The sequence below is a fragment of the Centruroides vittatus genome, unplaced genomic scaffold (genome assembly GCF_030686945.1).
Source record: "Centruroides vittatus isolate TY-2023 unplaced genomic scaffold, ASM3068694v2 contig_1162, whole genome shotgun sequence".
In the NCBI taxonomy this organism is placed as follows: domain Eukaryota; kingdom Metazoa; phylum Arthropoda; class Arachnida; order Scorpiones; family Buthidae; genus Centruroides; species Centruroides vittatus.
In genome coordinates this window covers 94,945-112,422 of record NW_027120748.1, presented here as the reverse complement: position 1 = coordinate 112,422, position 17,478 = coordinate 94,945, and the positions used below count along the sequence as shown (strand labels likewise).

Below are 17,478 nucleotides of genomic sequence, written 5' to 3'. Positions count from 1 at the left end.
ATCTGCTTTGCTGTAATCGTGTTCAAAAATAACATCACACTGAATATGTCTGAATTAAAAGTTTCCAGTTTTTTTTTATGTCACTTTGAGTGGCTTTTATTAATCCCGAGGTTTCTGTTATCAAAGGCTGGAAATCTATCAAATCCAAAACTGGTTTTGTTCATTAATTGTGTGCAATTTCCATGTGTAGGGTGGTTTTATCAAAGAGTAAATCATCAGCAGTTGGTATAAGTGTATAAATTGCTGGATGATCATTTCCCAACCAACTTGACGAATTGTATCAAATAAGCACTAACCTAAAAACAATTAATCCAATTGATATAAATTTTTTAATTTAGCTTAAATGCTTATCTCAAGTGGATCTTGATTAATTTTTCCTATTGAAAATATATCTGTAATTGCAATCATATAGAAAGTACTGAATCGGATCTATAGCTGACACAGACCCTCAACTGTTTGGAGAGTTAAAAACTCTTCTGGTAGAATTTGCTTGGTTTTAATACTATTTTCCAAGTGTTCAGTCATTTGAGGTTATCTTTTAATATCTACAACAGAAATAATAAATAAACAATTTTGTTAAATTATTAAAGGAAAATTATAAAAGTCACAAAAAGCAAAAAAGTAAAAGTATGGAAATATTTTCACCCATACTTGTAGATCATTTAATAATTTTCTTATACCTCATTGTATACTTATTCTAATAGAAACATACTTGGGTAGCCAATTTAACTTTCATTTTGAAGTGTTTAGATAAATGTGATCAGGGTGTTAGTTTAGGAAAACTTAGGAAAAGTTAGGCATCCTGCTCTGGATTCCATGGTAAACAAAGCTTGATAATGTTCTCATTTAATGATGCCATCATTCAAAACCTAAATAAATAAGTTACTGTTCAAATCTATAGCATTTAAATAAGTTTATAAAAAATTAAACTACGTGTAAATTTTGTCCATTAAGAATTCGATGTTAAAATATCTTAATCTTCACAGATCGAAAAGGACAAAAATCTTATTTTAAGGATATTTAGTTTATAACACGATATATTAAAGATAGAGTAACAATGTCGGCCGGATGGCCGAGCGGTCAAGGTGGCAGTCTACCGCTCTGTGGACCTGGAATCGAACATATATATAGAATAACAATGAAAAATTAAATTCTAAAAATAATTTATATTTATTATTCTCGCTCTTATGATTTTCTATTAAATATTTTTAATTCAGAAAGTTCTATAATTTGTAACATAATTTGTAATATTTAAATTCTTCAAAAAATAGAATATATTATGTAGGTGGCGCAATACTAGTTATCATGGCGTGACCCAGTTTACGATTTAGTGTGACAAATGTTTTTGTAATGACTATTTAATAAATAAATTAGTCTTTGAAACTAAACTGTATGGTAAGTGATCCTGATAATGTAAAGCTACCGACGAAAACTGAATTGAGTTAAATACATGATGATAAGTGTTCAGGTATCATTTTGACTGAAAGTTATGGAAGAAAATGATAATGAAAGCATTACTATAGATGATATTTTTCAGTGTGATGTATTAATTAACACAAATAGTTCCTCAATGGATATAAACGGTACATTGTCAATGCATAACAAAATCGGTTATGATTGTAGAGAGGAAGATGAAGATGAAAATTCTCTTGATATTAATGATCAGTTAAAAGAGAAAAGTTTGAATTGCAAGGACCAAAATTGCCATGTTGAGATTCTTCTTGATGATGAATTCAATACTGAAGGGAATGATTTTGAACATAATTTCTGTGACGAAATATTTTCAAATTTTAATGAAAATAAAATTCATCAAGAAAATTTTCCCAGTAAAAAACCTTTCATTTGTGATATATGTGGAAAAAAATATAAAAATATGGTAAAATTGAAATCACATTTAAAAGTTCATATGGGAGATACATCTCTTACTTGTGATGTTTGCAATAAAATATTCACAACTCCTACGACAATGAGAAGACATAAGCAAATACATTCGACTGAAAAACCGTATGTTTGTGAATCTTGTGGTAAAGCATTTAGAAGAAAATTTGATTTGCAGACTCATACATTTATTCATACAGGAGAAAAGCCATATTTCTGTAATTTATGTCAAAAAGGATTTACTAGCAGCAGTCATCTAAATAAGCATGTAAAAATTCATACTGAAGAACGACGTATTCCTAAAAGAGAATTTAAAAATATTCCAAATTCTCAGTTTAGAAATGATTCAGGAAGAAATACTTATAAATGTGAAATTTGTGGTAAAGATTTTCAGAAGAGAATATCCCTAAAAATACATCTAGGAATTCATAATACAAGTGATAAAGCATATATTTGCAATATATGTAATAAATTATGTTTGACTAGTAATGATTTAGAAACCCACCAACTTATACATTCAGAAGGTAATCAGTTTTCTTGTAATTCGTGTCAAAAAGTTTTTCTTAATAATAAACAGTTACAGATACATTATAGAATTCATTCTCAAGAAAAGTTACATGTTTGTGATTCATGTGGTAAATCTTTTGCTAATTCAAGCACTTTAAAAATTCATGAAAGAATACATACTGGTGAGAAGCCTTTTCAATGTGATACCTGTGGTAAAAGGTTTAGAGTTAGTGGTAAATTACAAGTGCATATAAGAATTCATACTGGTGAAACACCATATATTTGTGAAGTTTGTGGAAAAGCATATACCACTAGCAGTGATCTTAAAAAACATTTTCGTATTCATACTGGAGAAAAGCCATATAATTGTCAATTATGCAATAAAGCATTTAGGAGGAGTTGTGACTTAAAAGCTCATCAAAAAATACATACTGGAAAAAAATCACACTTATGTAAATATTGTAATAAAGGTTTTATGAATAACACTAAGTTAACAATACATTTAAGGACGCATACTGGAGAAAAACCTTTTCCTTGTGATTCTTGTGACAAAAAGTTTGCTACAAATTATGATTTAAAAATGCATCAAATGACACACACAGGAGAGAAACCATTTACATGTGATATATGTAATAAAGGATTTATCAACAACAGTTTAATGAATTCGCATAAACGAATCCATACTGGAGAAAGATTGCATACTTGTGATTTCTGTGAAAAATCATTTGTTAACCTCAGTTCTTTGAAAATTCATCAAAGGATTCATACTGGTGAAAGACCATATAAGTGTGATGTATGTAATAAAGGATTTAGAACTAGTGGAAAACTACAGATACATATAAGAACTCATACCGGTGAAGCACCATATATTTGTAAAGTATGTGGTAAAGGTCATATTACAAGTAGTGATCTAAAAAAACATTTTCGTATTCATACAGGAGAAAAACCCTATACTTGTAATATATGTAATAAATCTTTTCGTAGAAGTTGTGACTTAAAGTCACATGAGAAAATTCATACGAAGAATCCGTTATGATTACAATAATAACAATAAAATTATAAAATATTAGAAAATGGACTAAAGTAAATAATATAACTTCTTTTAAAGGAAAAAGCTAGAGTTTTTTTCTACAGAAAATATATATTGATAAAGATAAAATATATAATATGAAAATAGTAACTTTTATAAGAAAGATTGTTTAGTTGTGTTTTTAATTTTTTTTTAATGTAGAGAAAATTTTGTTGAACTGATATGGACTAGAGTTTAAATTTTGCTTTTGATATTTCAAAAGCAAATTGTTAATAATTTTGAATATAAAATTATCTGAAACAAAAATATGTATAAAGATAGTACTTAAAATTTGAATAAATTAGTTCAATTGTGGTGATAGTGAAAAATTAATTTTTAATTGTAATTAAAAAATTATGTTATCTTCTATTAATAACTTTTAGAATTGCATTTACTACCAGTAATGTTTGTGTGGTTACTACATAATTGAAAGTTTTTTTTTCCTACAGATGGTTATTTATGAGATTGACTTATTTTATCAGTTAGTGGAATAAATTTAAATATATGAAAAGTAGTTCATATCTATGTGCAATTACAATTGTATGAAAAAACTGAAGTGTAGTGTAAAGATGATATTTTTTTTCTGTTATACACATATGTATGTAGAGTAGTTTTATATTTATAATAATTGATCAATTAATCAATAATTAATAATTGATTATAATAATTGATCAATATTAATCAATTTGATCTGATATCTGATAGTTAATCTAGAACTAAATCCTACACATTCAATGTTAAAATCTTTGTGACAAGTTCACAAAAAGTAAGACTTCTTTAAAATTATTGAATGTTGATGTTCAAATTTTCAAAGAATACTTTGAACTTTAATCATCTTGGTCTAATAAATTAAAGTGAAAGGGAACCTGAAGATGGGCTAAATTAGACTGAAATTACTTGTTATAGAAAAACTTACTTATAAGGTATTTGATATGTAAATGTTAAATAATCTGAGCCCGTTTAATTTATTAAAGTTCAATTTTTCTCTCTCGACTCTTCATATGGAGGTTTTTGCATACTGATCATCTCCAACAACCAGTATTGGTTACATGAATCACCCACTGAGCAGATGAATATGGTGGTCAGGAGACATTCACAGTTGGCAAGTATAGAAAAGACACTAGTCGGAATCAAGTTTAGTTGAAGAGTAAAGTGTAGGGCCTGACAAGTCTGTTGGTGATGGGAACAGACTAGCAGCAGTGAGATCTTGTCTCTTCTCCACAATATCGGCAGGTTGGAAAGGACGAAATTAAGACAGTGGAAATGTATAGGTTACAATTTTTTCAAATTGCAGCCCCGTGAAGTCATGGGTCAATGGGAACTAACGGATTGGAATGTTTATAATGTCAATCGGAAATATCCAGCTTTGACTCTGATTCTCGTAGACATGACAAAATTTGGAAATAAATGTAGCATTCCTTTGAAAGCAAAATTGTCGCGTTGTAAGTAATGAAGACATAAAGAAAAATTCTTAGCTGTCAGAAAAGAAAAGATCATGGCGTGAGATATGAGCAAAAGTTTCAAAGTTGGATCAATATTTGCCGTCAAAGTCGAACGGAAGGGTCAAATTAAAGATTTAAGGCAGAGATCCTTTAAAAAGCCAAAAATTCAAGGAGAAAGAATGGTCACTTCTCGGCTTAATCCGATTATCCTCTGTGTCGGCTTCCCCGTTGTCTCGGACATCATTTTCGTTCCGCTGTATTATAAAAGTTTTTCGTTTTTTTTTTTTTTTTAATATTAACGTTATCCAGTTTGTTGTTGCGTTAATTCGCGAAACGTGCAACCTCGACGGCAACCAAGAAATCTCTCCAAAAAAGCGAAATAATATTGGGGGAAATGATTCGAAACCTTAAGAATTTGATTTATTTCATCCAATGGACGAAAAAGATATTTATCGACTTATTCAAATAAATTTCGTGCAATTTTCGGAGATGGTCAAGCATCGAGACGTAGAATTGGTTAAAGTGTACCTAGATAACCCCAATGGCGGCGCTTCTGTTAGGTTAGGTTAGATTAGATTAGATTAACTATATTTTTAGTAGACGTTTCCTTTTTTTCTTTTGTTCAATAACTAGTGACGTTTAGCACACGATGATCTGCCGGCGGCTCCCCTCCGGGAGGTCAGTCGGAAGCACGGCCATAGCGCCACCATTGGGGTTACCTAGGTATACTTTGACCGTAAAATTTAAGATCGTCTTTTACCTCTCTACGGTGGACATTCTGCACCATGTAAATGCATTTATTTATCAAATTCCGAACACAAGAAAATGATTGAAGCAAAAATAAAAAATAGAAATTAATTAAATACAAGTTACATCTGGATATGTCGGGTCCCTCACCACCCGGCCGTCCCATTGTGGGCCTGGCCAAATCCATAATGGGCTTGCTAAAAGAGGTCTTTTTAGTGCCCACAAAGCGGAAAGAGTTAGAAAAAAATAACCGGGCATTGTTTATAATGCTCATATTAATCACTTAGTCCACACACATACATAACAGTTGGGAATGTAAAACGAAAGTAATAAAAGAACAAGTTTTAAATAGTTTGCAATATGTAAAATGAAATTTTAAATTTCTCTAATCTACAAAACATATTGAAAAGAAAATATTTTTCTGGCAACACTTAATATAAACGTGGCTCACGATCTACCAGTTGATAGATTCTCGTCGAATGAAATTTTATGTAGTTTTTAATAATATTAATTGAAATTTTAAAAATATTTAAGCAAATCTATCACGAAATGCAAATAAACTATACATATATATTTTTTTTCCTTGAAAGTTTTTCTAACAGAGAGCGTGTAGTAAACAGTACGAATGCCGCTTCCTAGTTTCAGTCTGAAAATGGAAGGCGGAGGTCATTTATTAAGAATGTGGAGATAAATTTGGATTTGTTGACGAATAAAAAAAATAAGTAAGTAATTCTTTCAGGAAAAAAAAAAATTAGGATAAGATTTGAATTATTAAATTTTAATATTTTTAATTTTAATAAAATAAAAATTTGTATATTGATTAAGTATATAAGAGTTGTAACTGATTTCTATTGTTTCGCGGGAAACCTACACATCTGTATTTGTTTATTGTATTGTTTATGTTTTCGCGGATTATGTTTTCATTACTTCAAAATGTTATTTCTTGGTATATTTTAACATTCTTTACCAAATTTGTTCATCGGATATTTTCTTACAAGATAGTAAATTATGAGGAGTTTGGACCCCCAAATTTTAGATCCTTCCAGTGAATCAAAAAAAGGTCAAAGGTCAAAGTCATAAGGACTTAATCATCTCATTTAGAGCTGCATTTGTACCTGTATTTAAAGAATTATATATTAATAAAATATGATACTGTGTTTACTACTTTAAACAATACTTAGGAAGATAGAGATGATCTTTTTTATTAGTATTATTTATATAAAATTGCTTTTTATTTTATATTTCGTTTCCCAGAAGCAACACAAATTTGTTGATTAAGATTGCCAGAAAAAAGATATAATTGTATAAGTTTAGTTCTACCAATTTATAGAGTAAATAAAGACTGTGTTTGTCAACAGAAATGTGATGAACTACTAATTTATTTTTTTTAATGAATTAGTATTATAAATGTTTCTATATGGTTTAATTTGCCCTATCATATAAATAGTGATTATATTTATAGACAACTTTTAATAAATTTTTTATTATATTCTCATTAATATATTCTAAAAATATTATTTTTAAGTTTTCTGGTAATACTATTAGCTTAGGTTATTCTGGTATACTATATTAAAAAGTTTTCTCATTAATGGAATAAAAATATTTTAAAAATATGTATTAATTCAAAATTATATAGGGTTATCATAGTGTTTTTTAAATAATCTGTATTAAAAGTATTAGAAACAGTTTTACTTTAATTTAAATAATTAAATTTTTTAATTTGCATATTGTTGCAGCATTAAAATTTTTCTTTCTATGAGTGATGAAGCAAAAATAATGCATAGACATTTTATTTACTTTTATCAAGATTAATCTTTAATTAATTTTCAGTTGTTAACCTGCAGTATAGGAGTGGCATATCATTAGGATAGGTATATTGGATTATGATTATCAATAAAATTTTAATTATTTTTCATTTTTATGTTTTTAAATTGCAAACACTTTTCCCTAACACGAGTATTTCAAACATTCAAAATAATTTTATGAATTAAAAATAGTTTATCAGTTTACTCTGTTCAATTTGATTGGATTATCATTTTAATCCATTGAAACTTTATATAGGATGATTGTTTTATTATCTGGAATTTCATAAACAATGTATATTTTTAATACGGAACACAGTACTTTGATTTTACAAATCATTCTACACATTTGTTTTTCTTACATAGAAGTTTTTCGCATTAATACATTTCAAATATGGTATACATAAAGGTCACACACTATGTGTAAATGAAGAAGAAAGTTTCCATATTTCTGTGCATATAAAAGCATGTTTGTATATCCAACTATAAGAGCATACTCTTATAAATGGAGCATAATTGACACTATATACCACAAAGTATCTAAAAAACTCTATTTTATAAAAATTCTTAGTGTTGGAAGCTTTTTTTTATTTTGGCTTTTTATCTTTATTAGTGAATAGTTACTATATCAGTATGTACACTTTTTATACTACATATCTTTAATTACATTTAATTTACACTAACACAATAGTGCAGTGTTCTTATAAGCAAAAACAAGCTGGCACATTTAAGAGCATGCTCTTATATGTAAGGTATGCTCTTATGAGTAAAGCAGGCAGTTTTGAAACATGTGTGTCAAAACTATGAAACCAAACAATTTTCAATATAAGAGCATGTTCTTATTTGTACAGAAATAAGATAATGATTTGCTGAGAGTTTTTATTTGAATGGTATTTTTATCTCTGGAATGGTGTGTTGAGTTTGCTATAGCACATTATTCTTTTAAAACTCTCCATGTGAAAAAATCATATGGATTCAAGTCTGGAGATATTGGTGCCATGAAAATCCTTCAATCCTTCATCACTTTTGCTAATAGAATATCTATTTCTCAAAATGCTCTATTGTTGTTTTAATAAGACACTTTCCTTAAAACCTGTCTTGAAGTGGTGCAGAACATCATTGATAGTTTAGCTAGGATCTTGCATCATTTTGTTGAAACCACTGTAAATCTATATCAATGTTATATCCCATCAGAAAAGGGACAAATTCTCTTTTTGAAAGTGAACATCAAAAGTTTCAATGCCTTCTATGAATATCAGACTAAGATTCTTATGCTCAGTACTGGCACTTGGTTGGCCAATGTGGATAGTTGTCCAGGCTTCTATGAGATAATGAATTTTTTTCCTTCAAGATAGTATAGAACATTTTTCAGGAAAAATTTGACAATAATCTATATCAATGAAATATAAGAATTATGAATTTAATTCTTTCCTATTGGTTATAATCCTTCTTCACTGTCATCATGCCTTCATCTAATAATTCTTTCATTCAGTCAGTGTTTTTGAATGCTTGAGTTAAATTAATTCTCAGATATTCTTATTTTGTTTAATCTTTCAAATATCAAATGAATAACCAGATTTTTCTATTAAGGCTATTAGTAATTATAGCTTATTTTTATTAGTAATTGTATTTATTGAATAGTTTTTTGTTGGGGGTTTTATGGTGTTATGTCTAAGATAGGCTGACTATAATTTTTTGATACGAAAATGGGATTGAGAAATTGCAGCTGATAGATACAGGTCTTCTCATTAAAATTTTATCTAGAAATATGGATGGGCATTATTAACAAATTGTTAGTACATTATTACTGATATCGATTTGGTGGTGTAAAAAGAATATGTAAATTTCTCTAAAAGATTTTTTTTTTTTAAATCTAATAATGAAATAGTGATATTTTTATTACAGTATGATGTCAGATTTAATAGTTAGGTTAATGTAGATTTCCTAGTCAAAACCAAGCATGTTTTTTTAGATAAACCTATTTTGTTCTGGTCACTCACAGTTTTATAATAATAAATAAACAAAGCTTACTGGAATTATTTATCCGATAAATAACAACCTTCTTTTACGTTCCAGCAATATTCTATTTCGTAAAAAAACGTTTTCAACTGCCTTCAGCAGCCATCTTCAGTTAACCAGTACAAAAGAACATAGAATTCTAAAATACGCACGTGGCGTTCTAAACGTATGAAAATTAAATGAAATTCGAACGCGCTCATGCCGATCGTCGGTAACGCGCATACACGCTAAAAACGGCGTTTTTTTTAAGATGTTCCGTCGGTAACGTGCTTACACGCTAAAAACGGCGTTTTTTGATGTTCCGTCTATTTAACACCTGTGTGTAGGTGTTAAATAGACAGAACATCAAAAAAACGCCGTTTTTAGCGTGTAAGCACGTTACCGACGGAACATCTTAAAAAAAACGCCGTTTTTAGCGTGTATGCGCGTTACCGACGATCGGCATGAGCGCGTTCGAATTTCATTTAATTTTCATACGTTTAGAACGCCACGTGCGTATTTTAGAATTCTATGTTCTTTTGTACTGGTTAACTGAAGATGGCTGCTGAAGGCAGTTGAAAACGTTTTTTTACGAAATAGAATATTGCTGGAACGTAAAAGACGGTTTTATAATAAAACACATTGTAAGTTGTAGTTCTGCTTTATAATTAACATTGCTTTCCTTGATTCAATATTTAATCTAGATTTCTCTTTTGGCCACAGGGAACTTGAGTTAAAATATTTTTTCTACAGAAGTTGTAGTCCTGATAAACAAGGAACTAATTTTATCAAGTTATTACAATCTTGGAATTCTAGATCCTTTTCAAGTATTTCATTAAATGTTTCGATCCATTTGTCAACTACATTGATTTTTTTCTTTTTTAATTTCTTCAACAGTTTGGTTATTATTGTTTTTATTAGTGTCCATTGATCAAATTGTTGAATTTCATCTGTTTCTGTTTATGTAATGTGTTCCTAGACTTCATTGAAACTATTCTGTAAGCTATATTTCCTGCCATTTCTTCCTCAATAGTATCCATTCAAGTTTATGATCCTTATCAACACAGAATAAACATTTTCTAACAAATCACAAACTTTGAAATACAATATACAAGTGTATTTAACATACAAACTAGAGAGTAAGATTTTTGATTTCCAGAAAACAGAACAAAAGTGAAAATTTTACTGAAACAATGGGATGGCTGGGACAGGGGAAAACAAACAATGGTATAGATAGTCAGCCTATGTCTAGGATATTCACATGTTTAGTACTGGACTTGTCTCTGCTAAATAATGTGCATCACATTGTGGATATAATGGGTGGCAACAAGAATTCTGGATTTTCTGATGGTCAAAATTAGATAAACAAACAAACAAAATATTTATCTATATGGGAGTGTATTAAAAGTGCCCCTTACTCTCTTTCTAAAACATCTTGGTATTCTATCTTCTAACAATGTCTTACAAGGCGAGATCAGACATTCAGGTCTCTGATTTGAACGAAACTTGGTGAACAAGTAGCTCTAAACACAAGCAGCTCCATGTCTAAATAATAGTACTCACTTCTCAAGCATGTCCAAACAAAGGGTCTCTGAAAATTTAGTGTTTAGCTTATGTCTTTGAAGTTTTATATATCAGAATGGCAATAGCCAAGTGGATAAGACACTAGGCACTGGACCTATATGATGTAGTTTTGAACCTTTATAATTTTAATTGTTTTAAAATCTGTAACATAATTATTATTTTACCATATCATTAGCATTATTATTTCTTGTGTTTAAAGCTTACAAAACAAGAGATTAAAAATTGTGATGTCATTTCCTGTTTAGCAAAAATGAAGTCTGTAGATTTAACTCTTTTATGTCATTAAATAAAACTTTTATTTTTTCATATTTATTTTCAGATATGGTGGTATCATTTTATTTAAAGTGTAACAAATGTGAATGCATGAGGAAATTGTCCATAACATTAACAATTATATAAAGTGCTGAGACTATATTACCCTGTTTTTATATCAGATTGCCTTTTTTGGTCCATGCGCAGTAACATCTGAATCTTATTTGCTTGTGGTGACATAGTATATAATCACAAGCAAAAATATGTGAAAATAAATATAAAGAAATAAAAATTTTATGTAACAACATTAAAAGAGTTAAATCTGTAGAAACTTCTTTTTTGCCAAATTAGGAAATGACATCTAGATTTTTAATTTCTTGTTTTATGAGCTTTAAACATGAGAAATAATAATGGTAATAATAATTCTAATAATATGATAAAATAATAAGTTTTACATGTAAAACTTATTATTTTATCATATTATTAGAATTATTATTAAGTTTTACATGTAAAAAAAAAACTAAAGTTATGAAGGTTTGAACCTACATTCTATAGCTCTAGTGCCTAGCATCTTATCCACTCGGCTATAAACATTTTGAGGAATGTGAAACTTCCGAACTTCCAAAACATAAGCTAAGCATTCAATTTTCAGACGCTTTTTTTTTTTTTTTTGGAAGTGCTTGAGAAGTGGATCCTATTATTTAAACAAGCCACTTTTTGAGTTTAGGGCTACATGCTCAGCAAGTTTTGTTTGAATCAGAGACCTGAATGTCTGACCATCTCCTTGTTAGTGAGTTGCATTTGTACAGAAACAGCAAAAGTCCATACAACAGATTTTTTGTCTAATGTTACATAACATCCCACTCTGTTGTGCTAAACTTAGAGCTCTTTTCTTAAACATTTTTACATCACTGCTTGTGCTTCCTGAAAAATATCTTTAGAGCAAACTGTGATAATCTACATGTGTCTTTTTCTTATTTATTTAACATACTTCCTGTTTTTTCAAACTAACAAATCAGTAAATGGTGTCTCGATGATGGTACAGAAACAGAATATAATTTTGCATTTCTGTAAAAATACAAGATCCATATATTGAGTAATAGGTTTTTAATAATGAACAAGTTTTCTTACATTGTGTGTAGTATCATTTTGAAACACAGTCTAGTGACTCTAGTCTGTCACTGTTACTACCATCTGCAACAAATTTCCTAAGTACAGTACATAGGTGACCTGTAATACATTCAGGGAAAGGAGTTCATACAGTTTTTTACATGTTAGTGTCACTCAGAATTTTTTGATATGATCTGAATATGTTGGTTCTTTGAATATTTGATTCTCATTGTATGAATGATACATATTAAAAAGGAAGCCTCTCTTAGTATCTGTAGGGTAGAAAAAAATTAAAAGGAAAAAAAAATACTTATTTTTGAATAAATTTGTGTTTAAAATAGATAAAATTGTTATATAGTTTTGTTGTATACTTATACTGAATTCTCATAGTATAAAATAATTTATAAGTTGGCATTATAATAATCTATATTTCATAATTATTAATGTTAGAGTTTAATTGCATCAAAACAAATTTGGTTTTTTACTTTGATTTTTTCTCTTACATGAATGAAATTTCATAAGTTTTAAATCTTACTAATAAAAACTTTTTATTGTATTTGAAAATATTATTAATGCAACAAATCAATTTATTTTTTTTATTCAGATTTATAAGTGTAATTTCTCTGTAAACATGGATGCTGAGAAAGTATTTGTCACTGATGTATTTTGCAGTAATGATAGAAACTGTTTTGAAAATCAAAATTCTCATCCAGGTAAGTATATATAATTAGGTATTTTTGATAATTATAAACAAGAAAATCAAGTACAGTTATAAATTTATTTCATATTATTTTATTGAAAATTGAAAAATAAGTTTACATTAATTTGTGCATACAGTTGAATCAACTTATTCTAATCACAGACTTTGTTATCAGTTGTTTAATTCTATCAAAATTGGTATATCTCAAAACATAAGTTAAAATACACCATTTTAATCAGAATTTAGTTATAGCTATCATTATCTTCAGATAAATAACATGAAAAGACAGATTAAACATGCCTATCAACTTCAATACATGATTGACCATTCATAATAGTCATTAGTTGTTATTATCAGTTATAACCCAGTGCTTCAACATTAAATATTTTAATATATATGCACGTAGAATGATAATTTTCATTCTATGTGCATATATATATACATATACAGATATACAGTAGAGTGTCATTTATCTGAAAGCCGGTCAACCGAAAGCTTTCTAGTCAGACTGTGTCGTGCTTGCTGAATTGAACATACTTTTTGATACTAGATTAACTTGTAAAGTATAAGTTCTTTTGTTTTTATATTTTTCAATATATTTATTTTGTTTGTACAAAATAAAGAAATAATTTTTAACAATACAATAGCCTCGATTATTATTATAAAAATTTTCGTTAGGCTTAAAATCGACAAAAATTCAACACGAAGCAATATGCAATGGAAAAAATTCAACACGAAGCGACACGCAACGGAGAAAAATTTCTACATTGGATAGGTTAATATATTTTTTCGTACATAATCGGTTATTCGAAAAAATCAGTTATCTGAACAACCCCAGTCCCCAATTGATTCGGATAAATGATGCTCTACTGTATTCTAAATCATTTTCCAATGTTTAAATATTTTGGAATTTAAAATAATTTATAAACACTGTGTTCGAATTTCTGGTTTCGAATTTATACTGGCCGTTAGCCTGATGAAGACCAAGTTTATGGTCAAAAACGTTAGTTTTGTTTAAATCTGTTTATACTGGGATATTAAAAAGGTTTTTTTGTATTGACATAGAATGATAGTTTAAATTGTTTGCATTACTTCAATGATATGCTAACCATTCTTAGAGATGATACAGAAAATCAACGGCAGGCAAATGATATTGGACGAATTACTATTAATTAATAATAATTATAACTAGTCTAAATCTCAGAGTTATTTATACATTTTTAATAGTTCTAACATTTCTTTTTAATGTCAGTAAAATCAGAATTTCCACTCATTGTAATTTTATTTACTTTTCTTATTGTTAGCATTTAGTTGTTATCATCTAGGTGAGTCCAAAAATGATTACAGTTCTTCTATAATTTATATACAGTAGAGCATCGATTATCCGACTCAATTGGGGACTGTGCAAGGGCGTTGCCAGCCAATGGGCCAGAGGGGGGCAAGATGATATAAATTAATAGAGGATATGAATTGTATGTAGGTAAAATAAAAACGATTCATAAATTTTAAGAAGCTTAAGAAGATTATTTGAATTAAAACATAATCTTCTTGGGTTTTTGGTGAATTTTTCTACTACTTTATTATTAAAATCCTTTATGTTCTCATTGATGATCTTTCTATGGACACTCATCATTGCAAGACCATTGAGGCGACTTTCCACCATGGTACTTCTTATCCAGGTTTTCATCCGTCTCAGGCTGCTAAAGGATCGCTCTACAGTACACGTTGTGCACGGTAGAGTAATCAAAATTTTTAGCGCTTTACTCGTTTCGGGAAAGAAAGTTTTCGTTTCTTTTAGAACATCCACAACGGCCAGCTCAGTTACATTGGGTTTATCCTGCCACAATTGTTGCCACAGTTCAATTTCGTATTTTATGTTTGGTAAATCGTAAAATTGAGAGAAAGTTTGGCAAGCTTTTGTGAGACTTTCCATGGACATGGTTTGCATTTGCGCCGGGTGTAATTTAGATAATGCGAATGATGGAGTATTTTCTTTTGCAAATCGTCCTTTAAGAGAATTAATAATGGAGTCCAGGTATGGTATTATTAAAGACCTTTTCCAGTATTCTGAAGGACTTCTTGCTGGATGGTTGCTTCGATAACTTTGTCTTCCAAAAATGCGCGGCACTGATGTCATGTCCTCCTCCAGTCCGAGTGTTTTTGCAATGACAAAAGCATCCCTTAAAATTTCATCTGTGACTTTATCGGCATCATCGCGGTGTCTTTTAAGCAATTGCATAATGTTCTTAATGTGCTGCGAGGCCTTGATCGCGTCCAAAGTTACAGACTGGAGTACGTTTACCACGGGTTCCATCAAAACCGAGTATTTGGCTATCAACAAAAGGCACAGAATAAACGAAACTCTTGAAGCGGCGGCACGGAGCTGGAATGCATGATTTCGAGTCGCACTGTTTCCATCACGCGATAAAGTTTCTAAGGCCTCCATTATAACATGAAAATTATCCTTAAAAACTCTGATGGTTTTATGTTTCTCGCTCCACCTTGTTTCGCAGAGCGTGGAAATATTAGGTATTAACTTCCTCCTCAAAATTGATTCCCGAAAAAATGAAATAATGTCTTTCGTGGTTCCTATGGTGTTCCGAATTTCAGGCAGAGCATTGAGATCATTGATTACTAGATTTAGTTTGTGCGAAGAACAATGAAAGAACAAAGCTTTAGTGTATTTTTTGCGTAAGATTGCTTGTACACCACCTTCTTTTCCGGACATTGTCGAACAACCATCAAATTTTAATCCAACGCATTTTACTGGAATAAGTTCTTCTTTTGTCAAAAATTCATCAATGGTTTGTGCGATAGATTTCGCATCCAGACCTTTTAGCTCAACAAATCCAACAAACACTCCTTGGACTTCGTTGTTTTTCTCATGAAAATAACGCAGTCCAATAGATAACTGTTCTGTTCCAGAAATGTCAGCTGTTTCGTCTGCTAATACACTATATGCTTCTGCTTCTTTTACTTCTTTTATAATATCTTCTTTAAGCACATCTCCACAAATGCTAATAATTTCATTTTGGATATCAACCGATCGATAGCTTGCATTTTTCTTCCCATGATCGATGTGTTTCTTCAAAACCACATCTCCCGCATCAATTCGCAGCTGGTACAAGTCCTCAAGAATTCCTTCACCATAATGTTTACCTCGCACCGCTAAGTCGTGGGATCCACAAAATGTAATACAAGAAACGATCGACGTTATAATTCTTCGATTTTCCTCAATACGGCTCTGAGAGTATTTATTGAGTTGCACATCGACAGGCAAATTTCCTAAAAATGATCTAGCAGCTTCCAGTGCCTCCTTATGAAAGTGTGTTTTCATGTGCTTTTTGCATTGATCGTGAGCATCATTAAACTTACGAAATGGTTTTACGATAAATGACCCTAATACACCTTTAACGGAACTCGGATTTGGCGGAAACAACGTGCAATATTTACAAAAGCCACCTTTTTGGCATCGAGAATATACCAACCACGGCGAGTACGTTTCCAACCATGAATAATTAAATTTTCTCTTTAAATGCTCGGCGTCTTTCACAAAGTCGTAAGCCCTAGGAGGCATCCAACAATTTTCAAGCAATTCTTTCTTCTTTTCGTGTAATAACATGGACGCTTGCCCAACAAATCGACCAATGTCATTTTCGTTGCAGTCATCCATCGTAGAATTTGCATCCTGGTCACCCACACAATCATCACGAAGACGTGCATCAGCATTAAGATCTTGATCTACTTTTTGATACTGAGCATCTTCCGTTGCCGTGAACGAGCTAGAATCATACGACGCGATCTCCATTTTGTTTCTCTTTTTAACTTTTTCATCCTGCTCATCGCTGTCACTACTTTGTACTTCAGCTTTTTTTCTTTTTAAATTTACTGAAAAACCAAACAAATATAAATACAATACTAAATTAATAAATGTAAATTAAAATTTTGGCCGGAACTTGCCATTATGAGATGTGTTTGTTTATTTTAATGTTTTTTAATTAATTAATTTATTATTACTTCCTACCCGTATACCAACTTCCATGGTTTTACGAGCACCTACCACAATCTATGTGTTGATCCTAAACCCATCCTGTTGAGGCCGGATGGCCGAGCGGTCAAGGTGGCAGCCTACCGCTCGGCCATCTTTGTAAGCCTTAGTTAATTATTTATTAACATTTGAATTTATATGTTAAATTTTGGGAAAATTTTTATAAGTATCTGAAAAATTCTAACTATTTAAAAAAACATGAAATAATTAGTGATGATAAAAGTTATTTTTATTATAGAAAAGATATGTCACGTTATGATTTAAAAAAATTATATTTATTACAAATGCATGGCATCGTTTTTACATTCAACATAAACATGCATAGGTGTGCGTTTCAGTTC

General features: G+C 30.0%; 2 protein-coding genes across 2 annotated transcripts in view; both read left to right on the top strand.

Moving 5' to 3' along the window:
• Positions 1–1,304: 1,304 nt before the first annotated feature.
• Positions 1,305–3,783, top strand: LOC136980974 (zinc finger protein 624-like). Its single transcript, XM_067277176.1, has one exon. It carries the CDS (start codon positions 1,490–1,492, stop codon positions 3,419–3,421), a length of 1,932 nt encoding a protein of 643 aa, XP_067133277.1. The 5' UTR covers positions 1,305–1,489; the 3' UTR covers positions 3,422–3,783.
• A 2,764-nt stretch (positions 3,784–6,547) lies between these two features.
• LOC136981073 (uncharacterized) overlaps positions 6,548–17,478 on the top strand; it is a 41,789-nt gene continuing 30,858 nt past the window's right edge. Inside the window, exons 1-2 of the mRNA XM_067277347.1 lie at positions 6,548–6,589; positions 12,994–13,102. Coding sequence (XP_067133448.1) covers positions 13,021–13,102 — 82 coding nt within the window. The 5' untranslated portion in view covers positions 6,548–6,589; positions 12,994–13,020. The remainder of the gene's footprint in view (positions 6,590–12,993; positions 13,103–17,478) is intronic.

Bases quoted from the DNA above. Each gene is read 5' to 3' on its own strand.
- LOC136980974 (XM_067277176.1), top strand. From the start codon at position 1,490: ATGGAAGAAAATGATAATGAAAGCATTACTATAGATGATATTTTTCAG.